This window comes from Danio aesculapii, chromosome 12, assembly GCF_903798145.1.
Source record: "Danio aesculapii chromosome 12, fDanAes4.1, whole genome shotgun sequence".
NCBI lineage: Eukaryota > Metazoa > Chordata > Actinopteri > Cypriniformes > Danionidae > Danio > Danio aesculapii.
The window spans coordinates 10,313,664-10,338,643 of record NC_079446.1 but is presented as its reverse complement, the minus strand read 5'-3'; the positions used below and the strand labels follow the sequence as shown (position 1 = coordinate 10,338,643).

Sequence of the window (24,980 nt, the reverse complement as noted above, 5' to 3'; positions counted from 1 at the left end):
TTCTCTCCGTTAAACAGAAATTGGGGAAAAAAATAAACAGGGGGGCTATTAATTCCGGGGGGGCTAATAATTCTGACGTCAACTGTATATATAATAATAATGATTTTATTTGTATGGCACTTTTCGTACATACATGCAACTCAAAGCGCTTCACAAGCAACAAACAAGCCTTAAAATAAACCACATAAAAATGTATAGACAAATAAAGCATAAAACAACAAATATATACTCAGATAAAAGCATATATGTACACGCATATATGCATATATACACACACATTAGTCCTCACATTTGCATGCACACACCGTACATGCATACATACATACACCTACACAATATACATAAAATACATACACTTCACAAACTGTTGTATTCATAACCAAGTTTAAAAAGGTGCGTGTTGACACGCTTTTTAAAAAAAACATGAATGCTGGGGGATTCTTTCAAATCATTTGGGAGGCAATTTGGAGCATAGTGACTAAAAGAAGTGCCGCCAGATCGCATCAGGTTTACAGAGTGAAATTCTAAAAGTCCAGAGCTAGAAGAGCGTAGCAAAGGGTTTGGATTATATTTTCATAAGCAGTCAGAAATTTAAGTAGGTGTCATATTGTGTAGTGCCTTATAAACTAATCAAAGTATCTTAAAATCTATCATTCGGTGCACAGGTAACCTGTGTAATTCTATTTATAGCACAGTTCTATTTATATAACACACCAGTGGTAAAAGTAACAAATTACAAATACTCAAATTACTGTAATTAATTAATTTTTCTCAGGAATTGTACTGCCGATTTGGATTGCCATTGACTTTGTATGCAATCTACTTGCGCAATAGCATTTCATTGATTATCGTACTGTGTATGATAAACAAACAGGATGGGGAAAAGAGAAAGGCGAGTAAATAATGACTGAATTTTCAGTTTTGGGTGAACTATCCCTTTAAATCCTGATCTATGAATCAACTATCAATATTTACTTTGCTCCAGGGCTTATAAATAACGTGTTTGTGTGTGTGTATTGACTTTGACATGCTTTGTCAATGAAGTACATCATGTCCTGAAGTGTGGAGTGACGGCATGTGTAGCACTGCTTATTTAAGCGTGTGATTTACGCACTCACTCCCCGCGTCTGAGAGGCAGGCCACTTGCGCCCTATCTAAATGTTTAACAAGAGAATCTCACTAGTGCAAGGGCTGTAAATCAAACCTGCAGCTCCTGTACAAGCAGCCTCACTATCAGAGCACAGCAACCCAGAAGACACTCGTCTGGCTCACGGGCTGAAAGCTCTGGAGATCATTGTAGTTTTTGTCTTTTTTGTAGTGCAAATATCTAGCAAATATCTAAAAATTCTTAACCTTTGTGTGCCGTTGGGGATGTGTTCATCCACTCTGGGGGAATTTTGAGTTTTAATTTGGCCATAACTTTTCTGTGTTTGAGCTAGCAGAATGATTTTTGGTGACAAATCTTATTTTGACACATTTTTTAGGAAAATGCTTTGAATTGTTAAACTCAACGATACGCTCTGGGCAAATTTACTATCCTTTAGTTATGTTCGGGATCAAAACATCAACTAAATTAAACTGCTGTAAAATGCATCAGATAAATATTTTTCAGTTCAATTTTCAATTATTTTTGCATAAATCTGTTAATCAACCTCAGTCCTGATCAAAACTACAATTTTTTTTAGAAGATTACAGGATTTTAACTCTTTAATTGCCAAATTCATAAAGGATGTCACTGATTTGGTGAAAAAACACACTAAATGACGTATTTTTATTATAAAAAGTAATTGTGGACCGGATTTTCTTTTACCTTTTTTCAAAATCAAAGTTGCCAATGACCTGCCAACTTATCCAGCGTATGTTTTACGCACCAGATGTCCTTCCAGCTGCAACCCAGTACTCTGAAACACCCACACACACTCATTCACTACACAGACAATTTAGTTTATTCAATTGACCTATGTGTTTGGACTGTGGAGCACCTGGAGGAAACCCACGTCAACACAGGGAGAACATGCAAACTCAGAAATGCCAACTGGGCCAGCCGGGACTTGACCCAGCAACCTTCTTGCTTTGAGGTGACAGTCCTAACCACTGAGCCACCATGCCACCCTTGTTGCATTTTCAATATATCCTTATTAGAAGTCTCAAACATAGTTAATATGTTTTGATAGCATTATTGTATCTTGAATCTGTCAAACTTGATTTTAAGGTACAATCCTCACTCTCAACAAACCATTAACTAAGACTTTTAGCTTGATAAACAACTAAGCCAGTAGTTAATAGTTTGAATTGGTACTTAACGTGTCACTTTTAAATCCAAAGTTATGGAAAAATTATTTGTTTTGGCCATTTTAGCTCATTTTAAATGTAAAATCATTGAATAATGGCTTAAAGGGGTCACACACCGAATAGCATGGTAGCATGTTTTCATTGCAAAGCCATTAATGTAGTAAAGCATATTTGAGTTTAAAACAGGGTTCCCATGCTTCATAAAAGTACCTGAATTTCAGATATAAAGATTCAAGACTTGGAAAGGACTTAAAAACAAACATATGTCCTTGAAAGTGCTTGAATTCAATTAGAAATTAACTTGGTTTAGGGCTTTATTTTTAACAGTTTTCAAAAAACTGAATGAAAAAAATGAAAAATTCTTAAATAAAAAAAAAAATATTACATTTAAATCTTGTACAATAACATTAACAAATAATGCATGTTTTATAAATTATCAATTATTACCAAAATATTAACGTATTACCAATATTGAATTCAACTAATTTTATTAAAGTTCTTTAAACATGACTTTTTAAACTTTTTTGAACATTACTCTGACATTTTTAACATAAATATTATTGTAAGTGAAATGTCAAGTACAGTAAGGACTTTCATGGAACTACGTAAAGTGTGCTGGCGTATGAATTACAAAGATGCTTGATTTAAAATTAATAATACTTTAAAAAGTTCTTGAATCTCATGCCCATGAAAGCATGGGAACCCTGTTAAAAATTCTTTTAAGAGTCACAAGTATATTGGATGAATCCTCAAGGATTGGTCCAGATCATCAGCGCTGCTGTTTTAAAAAATGCTGCTGGATGTTGCTGTGGGGTTTTTGCTATGGCAGTGGGTGGGCAGGCCTGTGTGCTCAGACATTGACTGATTCTGTCAGTCATCAGTCCCCAGCCTGGGTCAAGAACTGCTCTCTCCTATTTAACCTTACAGACAGGCCTCCCCCTTGCTCCATCAGCCACATGGGAGGCCCGGACTCCCACATTTACATGCTAATGTAACCTAAAGACTCATTAAGACATGAGTGTATTTGATCAATAAGTGACTGGCTGTGAGTTACACATTCAGAGGGAAATGCTGAGCCTAAACTAATCTGGGCCACAGAAATGTGATGCAATCGATATTGGATTCTCTGTGGGATTCAAGTAATAACACATTTTTATTTGCAGTTGAATTGTGGGAAGATGTGTTTCTTTATATTTCACATTAAAATAATTAAAATAGACTTTGCAGTAATAAGATTAAGCCTTCTTTGGGATTACAATGTCATTTTAATTTATTTAATCTTAAAATCATTAAACAGCAGTCATATTAGGGTATTATTAATGGTTTTGATAGAAGGCTGTAAACAAACATCTATTTCTAGTTGTCTGTGTTGTAATACATCGTTTATTTATATCAAGCTGAGTTTTAACATCATTTCAGTCTTAAGTGTTACACAGTCCTTCAAAATGAATCTAAAGAAATGCTCAAGAAACATTTATAATTGTTGATGTTGAAAAAATATACACTATTTAATATATTTGGTGATATATCAGAAAGCTGAAAGTCAAATAGCATTATCACAGTATCTTACAGCAGAACTTCCATAGTACAATTAATCACAAAGGAAATAAATGATGTTGTGGCATATGGATTTTATACGTTTAGCTTCGAAGAACTCCTTTTTAACATGCTTTTACTGATTCCTTGTAGAATAAAAGTATTAAAACTGATTAATTATTACGAGAAAAAAAGTTTTGTTATTTGATATCTAAATCATGACACTATGTTTAAGCAATTTAAATGATGATTTTTATTATAGTTTTGTAAAATATATTTGCTAAATGTATTTATTAGATTTTTTTTTCAAGTGAATGTTACATTCTTCTTCCATATGTTCACCCAGAGATTCTATACAGTGGTCCCTCGTTATTCGTGGAGTTACGTTCTTTATTTTGTCCTTTTCCTTCATTTGCTGGTTTTCTTCACTGTCTATAAAAAACAAGAATCGTCTTTAAGGCATTGTTAATTTGTGCTCAAAAATTTGAGCAGTTCCCCTGCGAAGTCTTGCGTTATATTACGAACAGCAGGTGTTGAGGATGGCACATAAAATACTAGGACAGCACACACCCCTTAAACAAATGTTTTGAGTGGATGCCCCTTGGGCAACTTCTAAGGACTATAAGATGTTCTGCAAATTGTTATAAATACACTTTTGTGCCTGAAGCAATTCGGTTACGTAATAAATGTAGTTAATCGATGGATTATTATTTATTATTATTAGTTATTATTATTTATTATTGTTACTGAATTTTTTCCCCAAGTGTTTGTTTGTGTACTTGAGGTTAAGTGTTGGTGTTTATTGTGTTGAATGTGTCATTCTTGTTGTATGTAAAGCACCACCATGTCAGGATGAATTGCCCCAAGAGGATTAATAAAGTTTTAAATGAAACTAAAAATAATTCTCATTAGGCGAATCTAATATCTGCAAAGTTGTCACCTTTATTTTTTTACAATCATTATAGCTGTTTTAAGGCTGTAAAACCCCTCACTACACGCTTTATAACAGGTTGTCCGTGGGGTCTTAAAAAGTATTAAAAGTTGATAAATCAATTATGAGAAAATTAAGGCCTTTAAAGGTATTAAAAAGTCTTAATCCCATTTTTATGAAGTCTTAAATTTTCTTCAAGCGTTGTCCAAAGTGTTTCACTCCAAAAAAGCATAAATATATTTATTTTCCTCGATTGGTTTGGGCCGGGTGCATCCGGCCAAGCTCCACTGTCTGGGTGATGTCACATAATTTGCAACAAATTACTCAGAAGTTACTGAAAAATACCAAAATAGGAAGAGTTACAGTAATCTAGACATGCTGTTATGAAGGCATGAATCACCGTTTGAAAATTTCCCAGGGATAAAAATGGCTTGACTTTAGCCGGTTGTCTGAGGTGGTAAAAGCAGGATTCTACGACAGTACTGATCTGTTTGTCAAATTTTAAGTTTTCATCAAACATAACACAGAGATTTCTTACACACTGGGTAATATGTGGGGCCAAGGATCCCACATTGACATCTAACAGAGGATTTTCTTTGTGCCCAAATATAATTACTTTAGTTTTTTTTTCATTTAAATTAAAAAAATAGCTTGAGACCCAAAGTTTCAGCTCCTGTAAGCAAACCAGGAGTGGTTGTAAGCCAATTAAATCCTTTTGTTTTAGAGGAAAATACATCTGAGTGTCATCCACATATAGGAAGGAAACTTTATATTTATTGAAAATGGAAGCCAGGGGGAGCATATACAGGGTGAACAATACAGGGCCAATGATTGATCCCTGTGGAACTCCATAGTTGACCAGGTCTCACTGGAAGAAGAGACAGTACTGTCTCAATGTGATTTCCTGGCTTAATAAAGGAAATAAAAATGTATTAATTTGTGAAGCATGTTAATGATTAAAATCACTGAAATTTGCTCTTTCTGATCTTTTTCTCTTCCAATAGTCCTACTGCAACGATCCTGACCTGGTCCTGGAACTGAAGAACCTGATAGTTATTTTTGCAGACACTTTACAGGTACTGTCCAGTAATGTTTTGGTCAAATCATATCCATCTTGCTTTGAAAATTATTATTATTTAAATCAAATATTTCCCAGTGATGTGTTGCTGCTGGAAGGACATCCGCTGTGTAAAACATATGCTGGATAAGTTGGCGGTTTATTCCGCTGTGGTGACCCCATATTAATGAATAAATGAATTAAACCTTAATATCTTAATAACATTCTTTTCATTTGATAGATTTGCACTGCTTACTCAATATAATTGTTTGTTTGTTTTTGTAGGGTTATGGCTTCCCTGTGAACAGACTTTTTGACCTGTTGTTTGAGGTTCGAGATCAGTACAATGAAACGTTGCTCAAGAAGTGGGCCCTGGTGTTCAGGTGAGCTGAATTTCAACTTCAACAATTGATATTGTTCATAATATGGCTATTGACTGACAAATATCTCTCCTTTTCTGAAAACAGGGATATTTTTGAGCAGGACAACTACAGCCCCATTCCTGTGGATACTGAAGAGGAGTATAAGGCAGTGGTCAGTCGCTTCCCCTTCCATGATGCAGAGATAGAAAAGGTTTGTCAAGCTCTCATACATTTATATACTCTCATATATAATCTCAGAATGAGTTCTTACTCCATTCACAAGTGAACAACTTGATTCATAGTTTGCTAGCTGTGGGAAATTGTCCCTTCATGCTATGTTTGAGTTTTCACCACCAGTGGTGCTCCCACTGTTAATTTGTGAACTTCAGGATAGAAGTAAAAGTCCTGGGGCCTCATGTATCAATGCTGCGTACGCACAAAAACTTTGCATACGCCAGATTTCAGATTTGCATTTCTTGTCTGTGTTTGTTTTATTTCCATTTTCGACTCCTAGAGGCAATTATGTTAAATTGCACACTACAAAGTATCTTTAAGCTGTGCAATGGCAGCTGTATGGGACGGGATCATCCGCATGTCTAGCAGGTATATAAGGTTTCATACCATGCTGTTGACCAGCCAAACATTAAAGCGCAATTTTGCAGCGATTGCCGGTTTTCCCAATGTATTCGGAGCGATCGACTGCACGCACATTGCACATTGCAAAAATTTCCATTCAATAAATGTGCAAATGATATGTGATGCTCAAATGCACTTAACAAATATTGTAGCAAGGTGGCCTTGGTCAAATCATGATTAATTCATCCTCACAAACGGCATGGTTGGGATGAGGCTCCAAGGTGGCAGGCACTCGGTCGGTTGTCAGGCGATTGGGCAGCTGAAATGACGGTGGCACTGCCTTGATAAGAGCGGAGGGGTGCTGCAACTCTCTTCTCTAAGGGTGTTAGTTCAGCATCCCCTGTTCCTCCGCCTGTACGGTCCGCACTTTGACTGTGCGCCGCTGTTCTCCTCTTAACCTGCACCTTTACATCAGACCATTTCTTTTTTAATTCACTCACAGTGCGATGTTCAGACTCCACTGCGTTATCCGTGTCAGCTAAACTCTCCCATTCTATTATTTTCTTTTGTTATTAATTATGGAGGACAAACTTGCAAATAACACAGTTTTTCTCCGGTCAATCTCCAATAGTAGCACCTCCAATTCACATTCTGTGAAGTTTCTCTTCTTGCTTGCTTGCTTTTGCCATAGCTTTTTCATTTGGTTTTGCCAAAGTAGAGTCATTACTATATTTATTAGGGGTAGGAGGCAGAAAGGGGTTTTGTGCTAGTGCACGTGCGCTCAGTTTCACGTTAATTCGGATGTACAAAGAGAATAAGGGTGGGATTCAGCGTAGGCAGTGTTTCATACATCTGAATTTTTTACTAAGTATGTACATTTACAGCTTTGTCCGTACGCAGTGTTTTAGTATGAATTCAACACAAGTCTTCATACATGAGACCCCTGATGTCTAGTGTGCTCAAAACAGTAACAAAATATGCATTTTGAAGATAATGCTTACAGATCATCACCTCTGCCTAATCGGCGTCACCTAATACTTCAGTTTCTCATCAAATCTTCCGACCAATCAAATGCACTCTAGTGCCTAATATGTCCCGCCTCGCTCAAGATGTATTCCAGAAATGTTATTGCTTATTGGTAAGGTGATCACTCAACGCAGAAATAAAAATCATGCTTTAAGGCCTTATTACACTGAGTTTGATTAAGTGGGGCAAATATACAGTGCGTACAAACAATCTTTAATAAAAATAATATGTCTGTGGAGCAATTCACACAAGTTGAGACCCAACCAATCACAGACCTTGACCATTGTCGCAACATGTAGTTACATTTTTGAGTGGTGTGCATCAGAGTACGGAAAAGAGTATGCTACTGTGCAAAAGTTAGTCCCACTGAGTGCACTCAATGCAGAAGTAAAAATTGACATCTATCGAACTGTAATGGGTCTACTTTTATTTGTGTAATCTTAAAATAACAACATAACATTGTGCTTTAAACAAAACATGTTAAATTGTGCTTTCTGCCATTTCTTTCTTCGTTTACCTTTAATTGAAGTCTGAATTATTAGCCCCCTTTATATTTTTCCCCCAATATTTGTTTAATGGAAATAATATTTTTTAACACATTTCTGAACATAATAGTTTTAATAACTCATTTCTAATAACTGATTTATTTTATCTTTGCCATGATGACAGTACATAATATTTTACTAGATATTTGTCTAGATACTAGTATTCAGCTTAAAGTGACATTTATAGGCTTAACTAGGTTAAATATAAAAATTATTTTAATTCGGCAAGTTAGGGTATTTAAAAATAATTGCTTAAGGGGGCTAATAATAATGACTAATAATAATGACTTAAAATGTTTTTAAAAAAATTAAAACTTCTTTCATTCTAGCCGAAATAAAACAAATAAGACTTTCTCCAGAAGAAAAAGTATTATAGGAAATACTGTGCAAAATTCCTTGCTCTGTTAAACATCTTTTGGGAAATATTTAAAAAAGAAATTCAAAGAAAGCCTAATAATTGTGACTTCAACAGTATTTTGTAGTGATGGTTTTCTGCTTTACCATACAGAATAGTTGGCCATCATCACCATATAGTGGGGTATATTCAATAGCTGGTGGTATTCACCAAATGCGGTTTACAAGTTTGATTCATAACTGCATGAAAACAATGCAAATATGTCACAGAAAATAAATGAGTTGTGAATGTCATTTCATTTTGACTAGTTTCAAATCTTTCTTTATTAAACAGCAACAATTCCCAAAGAAGCTGCCCATGTCCCAGTCAGTGCCTCAAATCTACTCTCAAGTGAAGGAGTTTATTTACGCCAGCTTGAAGTTCTCCGAGTCACTCCATCGCAGGTGAGCAGATGCCCCAACACCCTCCACATCAGCAGACACATTCAGCATTCAATTGTTGATCAGTTGATATTGAATGAAGATATTGAAGAATCACGCTAAAGAAGGGGGTGTTCATGAGATTGTCATGAAACTTTTTTTCATTCATTCATTCATTCATTCATTCATTCATTCATTCATTCATTTTCCTTAGTCCCTTATTTATCATAGGTCATAACAGCGGAATGAACTGCCAGCAGCATATGTTTTACACAGCTGATGCCCTTCCAGCCACAACCCATTACTCTGAAACACCCATACATTTACACACAAACACACATACACCAAAGCCAATTTAGTTCATCCAATTCACCTATACCGCATGTCTTTGAACTGTGGGGGAAACCGGAGCCCCTGGAAACCCACGCAAACATGGAGAACATGCAAGCTTCACACAGAAATGCCAACTGGCTCAGCTGGGACTCGAACCAGTAACCTTCTTGCTGTGAGGGGACACTGCTAACTACTGAGCCACTGTGACACCCTTGAAACCTTTATTATAGTGACAATTATTTTATGACAACTTGACCTGAACAAATACATCTCAACTGGTGTTTATCTTTGCCATGACAACTTGGCATTACCATGACATAGGACAACATTACTTAAAGGTGCCCTATAATACAAATCTGGGTATACTAAGGCATAGTAGAATAATAAAAGATCAGTATATATAAATGGGCATACTGTGAGCCTCAGACACCGCTGTTTTCTCGTTTTCATATGAATTCCACAAGTGTAAAACCCCGGTGGATAACAGGCCAATCAGAAGACAAAACAAACTCAGACAAGACTCACAGGCTATGCCCTCCTCATTTGCATGTATGCCTACTTTAGGTCATTCATCCGGACATGGCAAGCAGCCGCATCATCAAGAGCACACCAACTCATATACAATCTAAAATCATAAAAAAAGTCCTCACGCCTCATGCTACATTTGATAAGTCAAATGTTTTCTAGTGATACAACAGTGCTAATTTTTTTCCTCCCTTAGTTATTTTAGGCGTATATTTCACTTGCTGTGTATGGGGGACTTTTATTTTGAAAATGCGAGCCCCAAATTGTTTACTGTGCGTTACTGGGCAACAACAGCACGATGATCAGCAGGTCAGTTGTTGCTGGAGGTCCCCAGATCCAAGTATAAACAATGGAGTGATCATTTATTTTCAGTGGCAGGTCCAAAACTGTGGAATACCCTTCCTTTAGAACTTTGCATCACAGATGTGGCACTTTGTAAAGCTAAATATAAAACCTGTTTATTTAGACTTGCTAATTCGTTAGTACAAAATGCTGTTTTATTGTTTTGTTGACACTAGTGTTCTTAAAATTTTATGTTTTAATGTTTAATTTTGTTTTAATTATGTAAAGCATGCCGATGCAGTGGCACAGTAGGTAGTGCTGTCGCCTCACAGCAAGAAGGTCACTGGTTTGACCCTCGGCTGGGTCAGTTGGCTTTTCTGTGTGGGTTTCAGTCGGGTGCTCCGGTTTCCCCCACAGTCCAAAGACATGCGCTCTAGGTGAATTAGGTAGGCTAAATTGTCCGCAGTGTATGAGTGTGAGTGAGTGTGTATGGATGTTTCCCAGAGAAGGGTTGCGGCTGGAAGGGCATCTGCTGCGTAAAAACATGCTGGATAAGTTGGCGGTTCATTCCGCTGTGGCGACCCCATCGTAACAAAGGGACTAAGCTGAAAAGAAAATGAATGAATGAATGAATATTAAGCTCTTTGGGCAGCCTCCTGGTTGTAATAAGGTGCTATGTAAATAAAGATTGATTGATTGATTGATTGATTGATTGATATTTATAAATGGTGCCTTTCTGGACACTCAGGGTCACCTTACAACAAACATGCCAAAAACAATTAATAAAATATTGCCAAACATAATTTCAAATACATGAAAGATGAGAAAGTTCCCAATACAAACACATCTCAAATACAAAATAACATGATTAAAAATAATCATAAGAAACCTGCTTAAAAGATGGGTCTCCTTGGGGTCTTGATAACGTTATTATTATAATAAAATCATGTCTATGACAAGTTTTATTGTCTTGGTAAGGTCAAGTTATCATGACAGACAAAATCAGGTTGTATATATTTGTCTGCGTCAAGTTGTCATGACAAACAGTGTCATATTTACATTTAAAATACCTTAACTTAATGTAAATTACAGTTTTCATAGACATGCATACAATATCATTCATATTCAAGCTATGTGTCATGTCATGACTATAAATGTGTAATGACACCTCTTAAGAATATCTTATAAACACCCCCTTCAAGTAAAGTGTCACCAGAATCGCTCTTGTTAGCCAAACAACCAAACAGAAGACAGAAGTTGTCAGTCAGTTGTCACTCATCTCTTGTCCTGTCTGTATGGGATTGTGGAGCTGTTATTGTGACATGACTCTCTCCATGGGAAGCCTTCATTTATGGATTTGGGTCTGTCTTTAAAAGCGCCACCCTCCCCTTCACCTCCAGCTATCCCTTCTGCCAATATTTGTTCTCTTTAAGCTCTGTGGCATTCGGCTGGACGTTGTGAGGGGTCTGTGTTGTGCTTGTCATTGGCACCCCAAATTCTTTCCCAGAGGGTTAGAAGTGCACATAGCTGGTTGATTTTACCACCCGTCGTCCATCACAGACAAAGCAGCCCTGTTGCTCAACAGTAATCCAAGGTCATCTGGTGTATCAGAATGTAATTGTACTTAAAACCCCAATTTTTTTTGCAGCAACAGCTTTTCTAGCATAAAGCTATAGTCGCACTGCACTTTTCACCTATAGACTTCCATTCATATGCACATGAATGCGGCAGACCGGAAATGTGTGTTTGTGCATAAAGTCTGGCATGTCGCTGCATTCCAAAGTTCAAGCTTGTTGAACTCTGACCTGCAAAATTGACCAATAGAAGATCAAAACATGAGGCCTCCGTACATAAATGTAAAATATGGAGCAATCGGTTGCTTTGTCGATGTTTTATCCTGCCCATTTTCACAGCACCAAAATAAACATGATCTTTATTTTGTATTTTCTATTGGATTCAAGTCAGGGGATTGGCTGGGCCATTCTGAAGCTTGATTTCCTTTCTTTGAAAGCATTTGAGAGTTTCCTTGGCTGTGTTTTGGATCACTGTCTTGCTGAAAAGTCACGCCTGGTTTCATCTTCATCCTCATAATGTAGATGTTGTTATATTAATTTACAATGAGGAAGGGCAGAGGGTTGCTGAAGAACTACTGAGAGAGTCCAGCTGCTGTATGGGCTTTAACTCCATTTCTACACCTCCCTCATGTGTTCAATACTTTTTTTCCTGTGACATTTCATTTTATTATGCATAACTTCATTTAAAAACGAATTAGATTTGTTTTCTTTTCATATATGGATTTATTTGGTTGTTATCAACATCTGGTGAAAATTAAGTCAACAGCACCTTTAGAAATATGTTTTCTGAGAAAAATTGTGATGTGTTCAATACTTATTTCCCCCATATATAATGCTAATATAATATAATATAATATAATATAATATAATATAATATAATATAATATAATATAATATAATATAATTTTCAGTTCAATGGGATGTCATAAATATCAAATAGTGTTTTAAAATTATAAATTTTTTGAATGATATGTTTTTTCAGTTGTTTAGCATTGATTTGCTCTTATTTCAGTAGAGATTTTTTTAGGTTAAAGATTATTTTAATCTTTAAATTACGTGATGAGATTTGTCAAATGTTTTTTTTTGGGGGGGGGGCTTTTTTGCACAACGCATTAGGTTTTCATATTAAGTTTAACATTTTGTATTTGTAATGATTTCTAATTTCAGTAAATAATGTTACAAACACACATAGAATAGGCAATGCAGACAATAGTATGACAGTAATAGGACAAAAACACAGATAATAAAGAAATTGAAAAAATAACAAGCAATATAAAAAGTAAGAATAAAAATATACAAATGAACAATGTATGTCCAGGTAAATTACAATAGACAATATTTTATATACAGCTATGTTTATGAATATACATATATGAGAAATCTCACACGAGGAGCAGTGCGATATGGCCTTATATTGGCACTGGTGTGAGGCGCGCCTTAGTGTCCCACCAGTGACGATATACAGCCATATCATACTGCTACGAGTGTGATATTGCATTTATACAACAGTTTAATGGCATAATCGTGTATATAAAAAAGAAAATCAAACACAAAGAGTCTAAAAATCCTTTTGTAAGAGGAACTACTTTCTTCCGCCATTTATTTTCACATCTGCAGCTGACGTCAGAACAGCAGAAATTGTTGCTACTTTACAAACGTCACTTTAGAACTAGTATTTGAATGATTCTCTAGCGTAATATCTAAAGTCTAAAACTCTAAATATCTTAACGTGTGATTTTGCTCACATTTTTAGATTATAAAGCTGAATGGCATAAAATACCTCAGTCCAGAGACATTTCCCAGTATTTCTCTGTTTAAATTGGTAGATCAGAATGATTAACCCCGAAAAAGCCAAAGCAAACACTACCAGATCATGGTATAAAAACAGCACTACAATGTACAAAAGAGAGAAATCGGTTTAGAAAGTTACTTACCTGTTTAATAATGATTTGATCGAAAACAACTAAGTTCTCGACTAAAAAGTTTATCAAACTGGGCTTGGCTCAGTCGGAAACACAGCTGAAAGCTTCCATCATCCAGGTACTGTTTCTGGAGGAGTTGATGAACTCACAGAGCTGGGTGCACCTCAGAATGGATCTAGTGGACTCAGACACAGCTGTCGACGCTGTTTTTCAGCCTTCATAAAGCACACAAACACAGCTATACTCTCAATAAAATCCATGTTAGCCATTTAGCAACGAAGCTAGAGTCACCGGACAGACAAGCCCCACCCATAACGCAAATCTGCATCTTGTTGTGAAGTGGATTTGATGCGCAAATGAAGCTAGTAAACTCAAAATGTTCACGCATCTATTTACATGCGAATAGCGCGATATATCCACGTGTACCACGTCTGGTGTTAACACAGCATAACAGCTGCAGTATTTGTCAAACTGCAGTGAGTTTATTGATCTGCTGTCACTCTATGTGGGCAGAATAATACAGAAGGGTGAGGAGGCTGTACGAGTTCTGTTATTGCAAAATATGGCACGGCTGTCAGCCAATCAGATTCGAGAACCAGACACAATAGTTGCTTCATCTGAAACAGATCTTTCATATTCTCCTTTTCCGCCGTTGCTTGTGCTTTAGCCAACACCGGCCCAGGCATTTCCACAGACAACCGGCCAAATGATGAACCCCTTTTGCTTTGAAGGGTGTGAGGACTGAGGAGACCCACATGAGGCGGTCAGGACACTTATTAATTGATCCAACAGTCTTTTCTCCTTTTGTGTCTCCGCTAATCAATGCAAACTACTGCAGATTTCACACTCCTCTCTAATGGTTTCTTTGTTATTTAAGCAAGCGATAATGAGCGACCTCTGCGCCCCTTCATTGAGCGTTTTCCACCTGATCACTCCCCCTAATCAACACCTCACGCTGAGACACACGCTCACCAACCGCAAAATCAACACCAACCAGCAGTGTCCTGTAAACACTCACACCTTACAAGCAAGCAAGACAACAGTAGGACTCCAGCAGTGCTAATGAGTGCAGACAGCAGACATACTATGCTCAGTACACTCAACATCATTTACTTACCTTCCCGTCTAGGCTGGGTGATTTGACAATAATCTCATATCACAATATAAGACATCTCATAACCTGATTAGGCATGGGCCGGTATAAGATTCTGACTCTATGATAACCTTGGATAATTCACAGTATTGTGATTACTGCTCTGCTCTTTTTTTAAATGTCTGGGTAAAAAACGACAACATTTTCCGCCATTGAGCACAATATATTTTATTTTAAGAAACATTTAGAAATATTTTGGTACAGTAAACATGTCGGGCTTAATAATTAAAACAAATCTTTGACTTATGCTGTCTGTGTTATTATTAATTCAATCAATTATTTACTGAGCACATGGAAAAACTATTTATTTTTATTATAAATTTTAATATATAGACTGGATATATTGTAGTATCTAAAATCTATTTATTTACGATGCTATTATTTGTGTTGCTGTTTGCATTCCAATATTGGTGTGTATTTTTGTGCTTGTATAAATTCCGAAAATGTATTACAGTAAACAATGTATTTTGCCACACTACAATATAAACAAAAGAGCAAAATATGAAATTATAGACTTTTTATTAACCCAAAATCAAATAAAAAGTGATTCGGAGGAAGTTAATTTGTTGATGCTCTTTAGATAAAGGGTTCATCAAGATAAACAACAAAATCATAAGTCCAAGGCACTTTAAAAGTAAGTGAAAAAATGAAAAAGCCTTTATTAACATTACTTTTATATTGTCCCCACTTGAAAATTTAGGATGACCAGATTTCTCAGAGGGGGAATACGGAGCAGACATTTCTAATATAGAGCATATACTTAACAAAACACTCCTCTACATACAGTTGAAGTCAGAATTATTAGCCCCCCTGTTTATTTTTTCCCCAATTTCTGTTTAACAGAGAGAAGATATTTCCAACACATTTCTAAACATAATAGTTTTAATAACTCATTTCTAATAACTGATTTATTTCATCTTTGCCATGATGACAGTAAATAATATTTGACTTGATATTTTTCAAGACACTTCTATACAGCTTAAAGTGACATTTAAAGGCTAAACTAGGTTAATTAGGTTAACTAGGCAGGTTAGGTTAATTAGGCAAGTTATTGTATAATGATGGTTTGTTCTGTAGACAATAAAAAAAAAATTAGCTTAAAGGGGCTAATAATATCGACCTTTAAAATGGCGTTTAAAAAATTAAAAACTGCTTTTATTCTAGCCGAAATAAAACAAATAAGACTTTCTCCAGAAGAAAAATATTATCAGACATACTGTGAAAATTTCCTTGCTCTGTTAAACCTCATTTGGGAAATAATTTAAAAAAGAAAAAAAATTCAAAGGTGGGCTAATAATTCTGACTTCAACTGTATATATAAATTATATTTTTATTATTATTATTTTATTATTAATATTTATTTATTTATTTATTGTCTCACTGAATGGAAACACTTCTTTATTCGCCAATATTATATGTTATGTTTCAGTTTTGTGCATAAGTCTACTTTGCATTTTTGGATGGATGCAGCTATTTTGCCCCTGGTTATATATGATCAGGAAATGGCAATTTTTTTTTTTAATTTTAAAATTATTATTATTTAGTATCTTTTTTGTTTTTATTGTTATTATTATTATTATTTTGTCTCACTGGATGGAAATGGTACTTTATTCTGAAATGTTTTATGCTATATTCCAGTTTTGTGTCTATTTTGCATATTTGGATGGAAACATAGCTATTTCCCCCCTGGTTATATATGATCAGGAAGTGGCATTTTTATTATTATTATTATTATTTTAATTTTTATTGTGTCTCACTGGATGGAAACTGTTTTTATTCGCAAATGTTTTATGTGATATTTCAGTTTTGTGCATAAGTCTATTTTGCATTTTTGGATGGAAACATAGCTATTTTTTGCCTGGTTATATATTACCAAGACTTAAAAAAAATCATAATAATCATAAAAAGCTTTACGAAACTAGGGCTTGACTGAACAGATTTGTTTTTTAATTTGTGTTTCAGCTCAACCGAAATCGATGACATGCTCCGTAAATCCACCAACCTGCTGTTGACGAGAACCTTGAGCAGCTGCTTACAAAACCTCATCAAAAAGCCGCACATTGGATTAACAGAGGTAGTGTTGATGCAAAGACTTGCCTCATTCTGTCTGTTGAAGCCCAGTTTGAAAATAACACACCTTTTTTTATGTTTGCAGCTTGTTCAAATCATCATCAACACCACCCACTTAGAGCACGCATGTAAATACCTGGAGGATTTTATCACCAACATCACCAATGTTTCCCCGGAAACGGTTCACACCACAAGACTTTACGGGCTTTCCACCTTCAAGGTAAAAAGTCATTCACAGACATGCTCTTTAATTAAGGTCGTATTGCCGCATTTCTGCCATAGGCTGACTGTGATCAGAGATCCGCCGTCTGGAGCTGTGTGTTGTGTTCAGAGTAAAACTGTCATCGACTGCAGAGACAGCAGCCGCCTCAGGCTTCACGAACTCCATTAAGACCCTGTTTTGATTCCACGGTGTTAAATGTGTCTAAACGGCGGTGTTATCCGATGACCTACTTTTTTGTGTCATTAAACACGCAGCAGCTTGTTCCTATTGCTTAAGTTTGATTATAAAGAGTTACATAAGAATTTTCACATTTTGTTTTTTGTTTTCACACTCATACACTACAGCCAATTTAGTTTATTCAATTCATCTATACCGCATGTCTTTGGACTTGTGGGGGAAACTGGAGTACCTAGAGGAAACCCACGCGAACATGGTGAGAACATGCAAACTCCACACAGAAATGCCACCTGACACAGCCGAGGCTCGAACCAGCGACCTTCTTGCTGTGAGGCAGTCATGCTACCCACTGTGCCACCGTGACGCCTATATATATATATATATATATATATATATATATATATATATATATATATATATATATATATATATATATATATATATATATATGTACAAATATACATATACATATTTCAACTTCCTTCTGGAAGTAAATCGCACGGCCCCCTGATTTCAACCCCCCTCCGGGAGTAGATCGGTTTAGCTAGCCAAACGAATTAAAAGGTCTTGATCTCAGCCAGCTGCCATGTAAATTTATATATATATATATATATATATATATATATATATATATATATATGTGTGTGCGTGTGCGTGTGTGTGTGTGCGTCTGCGTGTGTGTGTGTGTGTATTTATGTATATATGTGTGTATTTATGTGTATATGTATTTATGTGTATATATGTATTTATGTGTATGTGTGTGTATATATATATATTTACATGGCAGCTGGCTGAGATCAAGACCTTTTAATTCGTTTGGCTAGCTAAAGCGATCTACTCCCGGGAGGGGGGGTTGAAATCAGGGGGCTGTGCGATTTACTTCCAAAAGGAAGTTGAAATTGGGGGCACGTATTTAGAGCTGTAGAGCTTAACTTTTCAATATTAGGTGAAAAATCGAATCTGTTGGAGACGTCCAGTAAATTAATAGGTACCGAAAAAGTCCACAGAGGGGGGGTGATCACCAGGTAAGGGAAGTCCCAGAGTAAAATGAGAAAATATGATACACCATTGTTTTGGAATATGGAAAAACATTTTATTTACGCTGTTTTTATATTAATTCTTATTATATTACTTTTATTCCCGTTTATGTAAAGCACTTTGAACTGCCACTGTGTATGAAATGTGCTATATAAATAAACTTGCCTTGCCTAAGTAGACAGTGGAGTGTTCCTTTAAAAGCGTCCTGGTATTACATGGAAATTGGTTGTATTAGTGTTAGAGGACTTCTTAGCAATTCAAATGCACATTTTTCTTATTGTCAGGATGCCAGACATGCTGCTGAAGGAGAAATTTACACTAAACTCAACCAGAAGATTGATGAATTCATTCAGCTGGCGGATTACGAATGGGGAATGGCGGAGTCGGACGGCAGGGCCAGCGGCTACCTCATGGATCTCATTAACTTCCTACGCAGCACCTTCCAGGTCTTCACCCACCTTCCGGTAAGTTCCACACCATCCTATCCACCAGCAGTCAGTCTCGTCATGGTTTTGTGATCAATCACCAGTCAATGTGTGTTATTGCATGTGTGCCGTCAAACCAATGTGGCATTTATAGGTGTTTAGACGTAGGCGAAACGTAGGAGCCCACCAAAATAACACATTTTCTAATTTCCACAATGAAAGTCAAAACATACACTGCAAAAAAAGCTTTTCCCACTTAGACTTTTTGTCTTGTAGTCCAAATATCTAAACATTCCTAAATCAAAAAGCATTTTTCTAGAGCAGCAAAAATGTGGTCTTGTTTTAAGAAATAATCTGCCAAAATAAGCTTAATAATCTGCCAATGCCATTGTTTCTCCTATTGGCATACAAATATTAACCCCATTGGCAGATTATTTAGCTTGTTTTTAAGGAAAAACTCACTTTATTTTGACATTTTTTCTTAAAACAAGACAATATGTTCTGTTGACAACTAAACTCATATTTTCCAAGAGCACCTTGAATAACCTCGGTGAATAAAACAAAGAACCCTGTTCTCTCCCCCACTTCACCACACCACAAGCCAACCCAAAATACTATACATTCTGAGTGTGCCTCACACGGGTGAGTGGGCTTAACAAACCACTTGTAGAAGCTCTCTCTCAATTCAATTCAATTCAATTCAATTCAATTCAATTCAATAATTGCTTTATTGGCATGAAAAATGTTACAAATGTATTACCAAAGCATTTATAAAATTCGCATTAAAAAGAACATAGATATATATTTAGAAACACAGTATATAGTAGTAGAGTATTATAAAATATAGTATAATAATAATAATAATAATAATAATAATAATAAAAATACAAATTAAATTATAATCTCTCTCGCTTTCAAAAAAAAACTAAAAACAAACCAGACGCAGCATCAAGCGTGTGGTGATCAAGCATCAAGTGGTTTACATGTTAAGTCAATACAAAGATGCAAATAGACATCATGCGGCGCAATTCATGCGAAATGACACATCGTGAATATATCGTTTCACGCATTTAAAGCACGAATCGCTCAAGTTGGAAAATCTAAACTTTATTTATCTGAACGTTCGTGCCGCGTTAAGCAATCAGGAGCTTGCTCTTGTAGGGGCGCGATTATGGCGTAGCGCCTGTTGTTGGTGTCCCGAGGGGAAATCCTCCTGCCGACTCTGGACAACAGTTCATCACACTGGGCTTGGCTCAGTCTGAGCCAGCGCTGAAAGCTTCCATCATCCAGGTATAGTTTCTGGAGTACTTGATGAACTTACGGAGCTGGCTACACCTCTGAAAGGATCTAGTGGACTCAGACATGCCACTGAACGAATCTACACTGTTTTTCAGCCTTCATAAAGCACAGCTGTCTTAATAAAATCCATGTTAGTCATTTAGCAACGAAACTAGAGTCACCGAGCAGACAAGCCCTGCCCATAACGCGAATCCGCATCTTTAGTAAAGTGAATTTGACATGTGAATGAAGCTAATTTGATGTTAAAAATGATTCAAATGATGCTAAAAATGTTCACGCGTCTATTTACGCAGGAATATCGTGATTTCAACGCGCAAGCCTCATCTGGTGTGAGCACAGCATTACTTTAGCTCTAAATTCTCTGAGCACAAACAAGTTACTTTGTATAACTAGCACTTGTTGTGTGTATTGCCTTTTTTTTTGTTAAATCACTGATTGTCTCCTCAATTGTAAGTCGCTTTGGACAAAAGCGTCCGCTATATGACTAAATGTAAATGTAATGTTTTGCTAGTCTAGAAAATGCTTCTTGGTTTAAGAGTTTTGAGATATTTGGACTAGAAACAAGACAAATCTAAGTAAGAAAATCGTTTTTGCTGTGTAATTTCATATTTGGTGTTGTATCTGTCATTACACAAATATATTATTCAATTCAGTCCCAAAAACAATCGCTCTAAGTATAGTTTCATGCACATAGTCACCACAGATAATTCCAAATAACAGAGCTTGCTTGCGTCTCTCTTCAGCTGCCCTGTCCTCTTAAATGAATCATTTAACCTTCAGTTTGAGTTGGCTATGCTTTGTTTTCTCAACAATGTGACATCTTTTCCTGTAAGCGAATGTATCCTTTGATTATTTTATTTATTTACGTTCTGCCAGGCATGCTTTTTTCAGATTTCCTTTGTCTATCCATTTATTATCGCTATACTTTCTTTCCCTGTCCGTGTTTTATTTTTCTTGGGCTCAGAATAACAACAATGATCATGCTGCCATGTCGGTAAGTAGAACCCTCTTCAAATTCTTGAGGAGGCAGAGAAAAAGTACAATATTAAAAAAAAAAAAAAAAAAAAAAGACATTAAAACTGCATGTTCATGTCAGCTCTGTGGACTTGCCGTCAGCCTTGTTTTGCTTTTTTATTTTATTTGTTCCACTTATGCAGAATGTAAATCGGATTAATTGGCATGCTGCCCTTGATCTGCTGCCCATGATTGTCTCAAGCTGATGCCAGTATCTGCAGACCACCCGTGCCATCCTTACTTGAGATTCACTTGCATTAGTCCTAAGATTTAAAGGGATAGTTCACACAAAAATGCTAATTTATCATCTCCTTACACGGCTTTAATGATATTTCCAAGTTTTTTAGATTACTGCTCGTCTTTGGAATACAAAATAATTTTAAAATTAATTTAAACTAATTTTGTCCATAAAAGAATGTAATTTGGACTTCCTTGTGTAGACAAAAGCAAAGTTTTTTTATAACGACATTGGATTTTATTTGGATATTTGGATGACCTATCCTCTAATATGATAATCTCACCAATAAAGAGTGTGTCTCAAGTCAGAATGCTGCTTTTTTATTCTAAACTACTACCTAGACAGCTTAATGTCATTACATTTAATTCATTAGGATCAATTCACAAAGATAAGCAGACATACGCTACCTGACAAAAGTCTTGTTGTTGATCCCAGTTGTAAAAGCAACAAATAATAACTTGACTTCTAGTTGATCATTTGGAAAAGTGGCAGAAGGTAGATTTTTCTGATTAATCATCTGTTGAACTGCATCCCAATCATCGCAAATACTGCAGAAGACCTATTGGAACCCACATGGACCCAAGATTCTCAAAGAAATCAGTCAAGTTTGGTGATGGAAAAATCATGGTTTGGGGTAAATTCAGTTTGGGGGCGTGCAAGAGATCTGCAGAGTGGATGGCAACATCAACAGCCTGAGGTATCAAGACTTTTGTGCTGCCCATTACATTACAAACCACAGAAGAGGGCAAATTCAGGATTGGCCAGCCCGGTCACCAGACTTAAACATTATTGCGCATGTCTATGGTAAGATGGAGGAGACATTGAAGACTTTGGGAGTCCTGCAAGAACGCTTTCTTTGCCATTCCAGATGACTTTATTAATGAGTTATTTGAGTCATTGCAGAGATGTATGAATGCAGTCCTCCAAGGTCATGGGAGTCAGACACTATATTAATTATTTTTCCACTGCACCATGACTTTATATTTTATACTGTACATTATTTCTGTTAAGTGACAAGACTTTTGTTTAAGTAAAGTCAGACCTTACTGTCCTAATTAAATAATTAAAAATTAAATCATGATCATATTTTATTTTGGTAAAATAAGCGTAATCTAGAGGCCTTTGCCTTTCATAAAAGCCACTTCTGACATCAAATGATCAACTAGAAGTCAAGTTATTATTTGTTGTTCCTAAAACTTGGAAAGGCTATGACTTTTGTCAGGTAATATAATATAAATGGAGGCCATGAATGACTGCATTTGCAGAGATGTGAGCACAGCGTCAAGGGTTTTAAAAACAAGATTGCTGCTCTGTTCATGTTTTAATAAATCCATGCAAGATATTTTCAGCATCGCTTGAATTTTATTACCTGCAATATCTCATTCAAAACAGACACAACAAACAAAACAAAAGCACGCACATCACTTTTTTATTTGTGTATTTTTAGAGAGAGTGTGTCTTGAAGAATTTTTAAATAAGCATAATTTTATCGTAGGGTGTTTTTAATAGAATTTTTTATTTCTGTGCAGTTTTATTTTATGCTTTTTATGTTTGGCTATGCATATTCTTGTTAAACAAAATTGGTTGCTCAGTGTGGTGCTATCTTATTATACAAAATAATACCAGTAAAGTAATGTATTAATAATATTAATTGGGATTTGTGGTGTGTCCAGTTATATTAAAACTGATAACATAACTGATAAGACTTTTGCAGAGAGCCTGGTTTGCATTTCTTTGTACTTTAGAATAATAAAGTGAAATTTTGTAAGTGATTTCCTTGCTAGTCGTCAGCATGTACTGGTGGAGCAGCTGTTGCATGAGTTTTTTGTTAACGTGTGTTTGAGTGTTTGATGTGTGTTGTTGCCAGGTTTTTCCTCTATTTAACCTTGCTCATTATGAGCTGTGTTGGCATGCATGAGCGACTGCTGCAGACATGAGATATGTTAAAGTATTTTTGTGTGTTTGTCTCAATGGAAATCCATCAGATGGTGGATTTTCAAGAGTTGGAAGAGCGTTGTCATTTCTGTGTTGTCATTATTTTCTCTGGTTATGATTTTAGGTGTTAAATAACACCTTGATAGTTCACCCAAAATAATTTTTTGCTCATGATTTGCTCATTCGTGACTTGTTTTAAACAAGTTTGATTTAGTTGTTTTTAAAAAAATTTAAATGTTGGAAACCTGTACCTCACAAAATTTCCTGTAACTCGCAAACCCATCTTTGGATGAAAATTTGTGAGTTATTTACTTCTTTTAAGACCATCCAAGATGTAAGATGTAGGGATTTGTTTTGTTTTTTTAAGTAAAACATAAATTAAGATCTTTTTGCTCAAATTGGGATCCTTGATGATTTATAACTATTTCCTAGTCAGTTTTTTTAAGTTGCCAGTCACCACCAGCAGTTTTGAGGATTTTCACCCAAAAAAGAGTTACAGTATCAAATATAAAGAATCGGTAAGACATTAACTGCTGCAGTCTATCAGCAGAAAGCAAATTGAGTTCACATTTTCTTCCTTTCTGAATCAAACCGTATACAAATATATATTCTTGCATCAAAAACCATCTTTAGGGCAAAACACAAATAAAAAAATATATAATAATAAGATAAATAAAATAACATTATAAAAAAAACTAACACATATTGGGCCTTATGTAAAAACAGTTATGCAAAAGGTACAGCAGTAGAAAAATAAAAACATTTCAATTAAAAATTTTTATTAAAAAGGGAAGAAAGAAAGAAAAAAAAAAACATATGAACATGCAAATTTTCTCTGTGCACCCAATTATGACTAACGGAGGGGGGCAGGGAAAATAAGTAAGATATAGTTTTTGCCCTCATAATGTTATAAAATTAAATGTTTAAATTTACAATGTAAAAAAAAAAAAGATCTCTAGTGGTTTTCCCAAAATAGTGCATTTTCAAGTTGTTTACTGTACTTGGTCATTTTTTACTACAGTTACACTTTCCCTGATTGTTATTGTATTTTGAATCTGAGAACACCTGGGGTCCGTTCTTTGTACATGGATTACTCAATTATCTGGATTTGGTTATTGACGATTTGACATGATCCCGGATCGTTTCGTTCTTCAAAACTCTTCCGAGAGTTGTTGTCATAGCAACAGGTCTGGTTGCTCAAACCTGCTAGGGAGCAGGTTTATTTCATGTAAGCAGGATTGGATTGGGTCAGTTCAAGCAAAGATAATACTGTAAGTATGTACCAAATGCTGATTTTTCTTACAGTAGTAATCTATAAATTATATACACTTGGGAAAATAGTAAAAAAAAGTTCATATAAATACACATTTATAATAATATTTAATATTAAATAATTAATAATATTTATGTTTATATACATATAAGTTTAAATATATATATAAATAAAAGTACCCAAACGGGGTGGTTCTCCCCAAGGGGATCAAAGAGAACACTTATTAATATGGATTTTCTAGATACAAATGCATACTATTTAAATTTACTGATCCAGCTTTAGTACAAGTTCTGCAAGATAATAGACATGCACAATATTCAACTGTTTTTTGTTTGTTTGTTTTTTATAAAGGAATAATAATTTATGCAGTTATGCATGTTTTGACGACTAATATGACGAT

The 24,980-nt window shown here is 35.5% G+C and overlaps 1 protein-coding gene across 5 annotated transcripts in view; it reads left to right on the top strand.

The window, feature by feature from the left end:
- Positions 1-24,980, top strand: part of exoc6 (exocyst complex component 6) — a 127,810-nt gene that overhangs the window by 72,862 nt on the left and 29,968 nt on the right. For 3 of the 5 annotated variants that reach the window (XM_056468954.1, XM_056468956.1, XM_056468958.1), the window contains exons 12-19: positions 5,764-5,835; positions 6,102-6,199; positions 6,284-6,389; positions 9,014-9,123; positions 16,851-16,962; positions 17,044-17,178; positions 18,681-18,860; positions 21,085-21,114. In XM_056468954.1, coding sequence (XP_056324929.1) covers positions 5,764-5,835; positions 6,102-6,199; positions 6,284-6,389; positions 9,014-9,123; positions 16,851-16,962; positions 17,044-17,178; positions 18,681-18,860; positions 21,085-21,114 — 843 coding nt within the window. The remainder of the gene's footprint in view (positions 1-5,763; positions 5,836-6,101; positions 6,200-6,283; positions 6,390-9,013; positions 9,124-16,850; positions 16,963-17,043; positions 17,179-18,680; positions 18,861-21,084; positions 21,115-24,980) is intronic. The other 2 variants (XM_056468955.1, XM_056468957.1) reach the window with 1 other exon arrangement.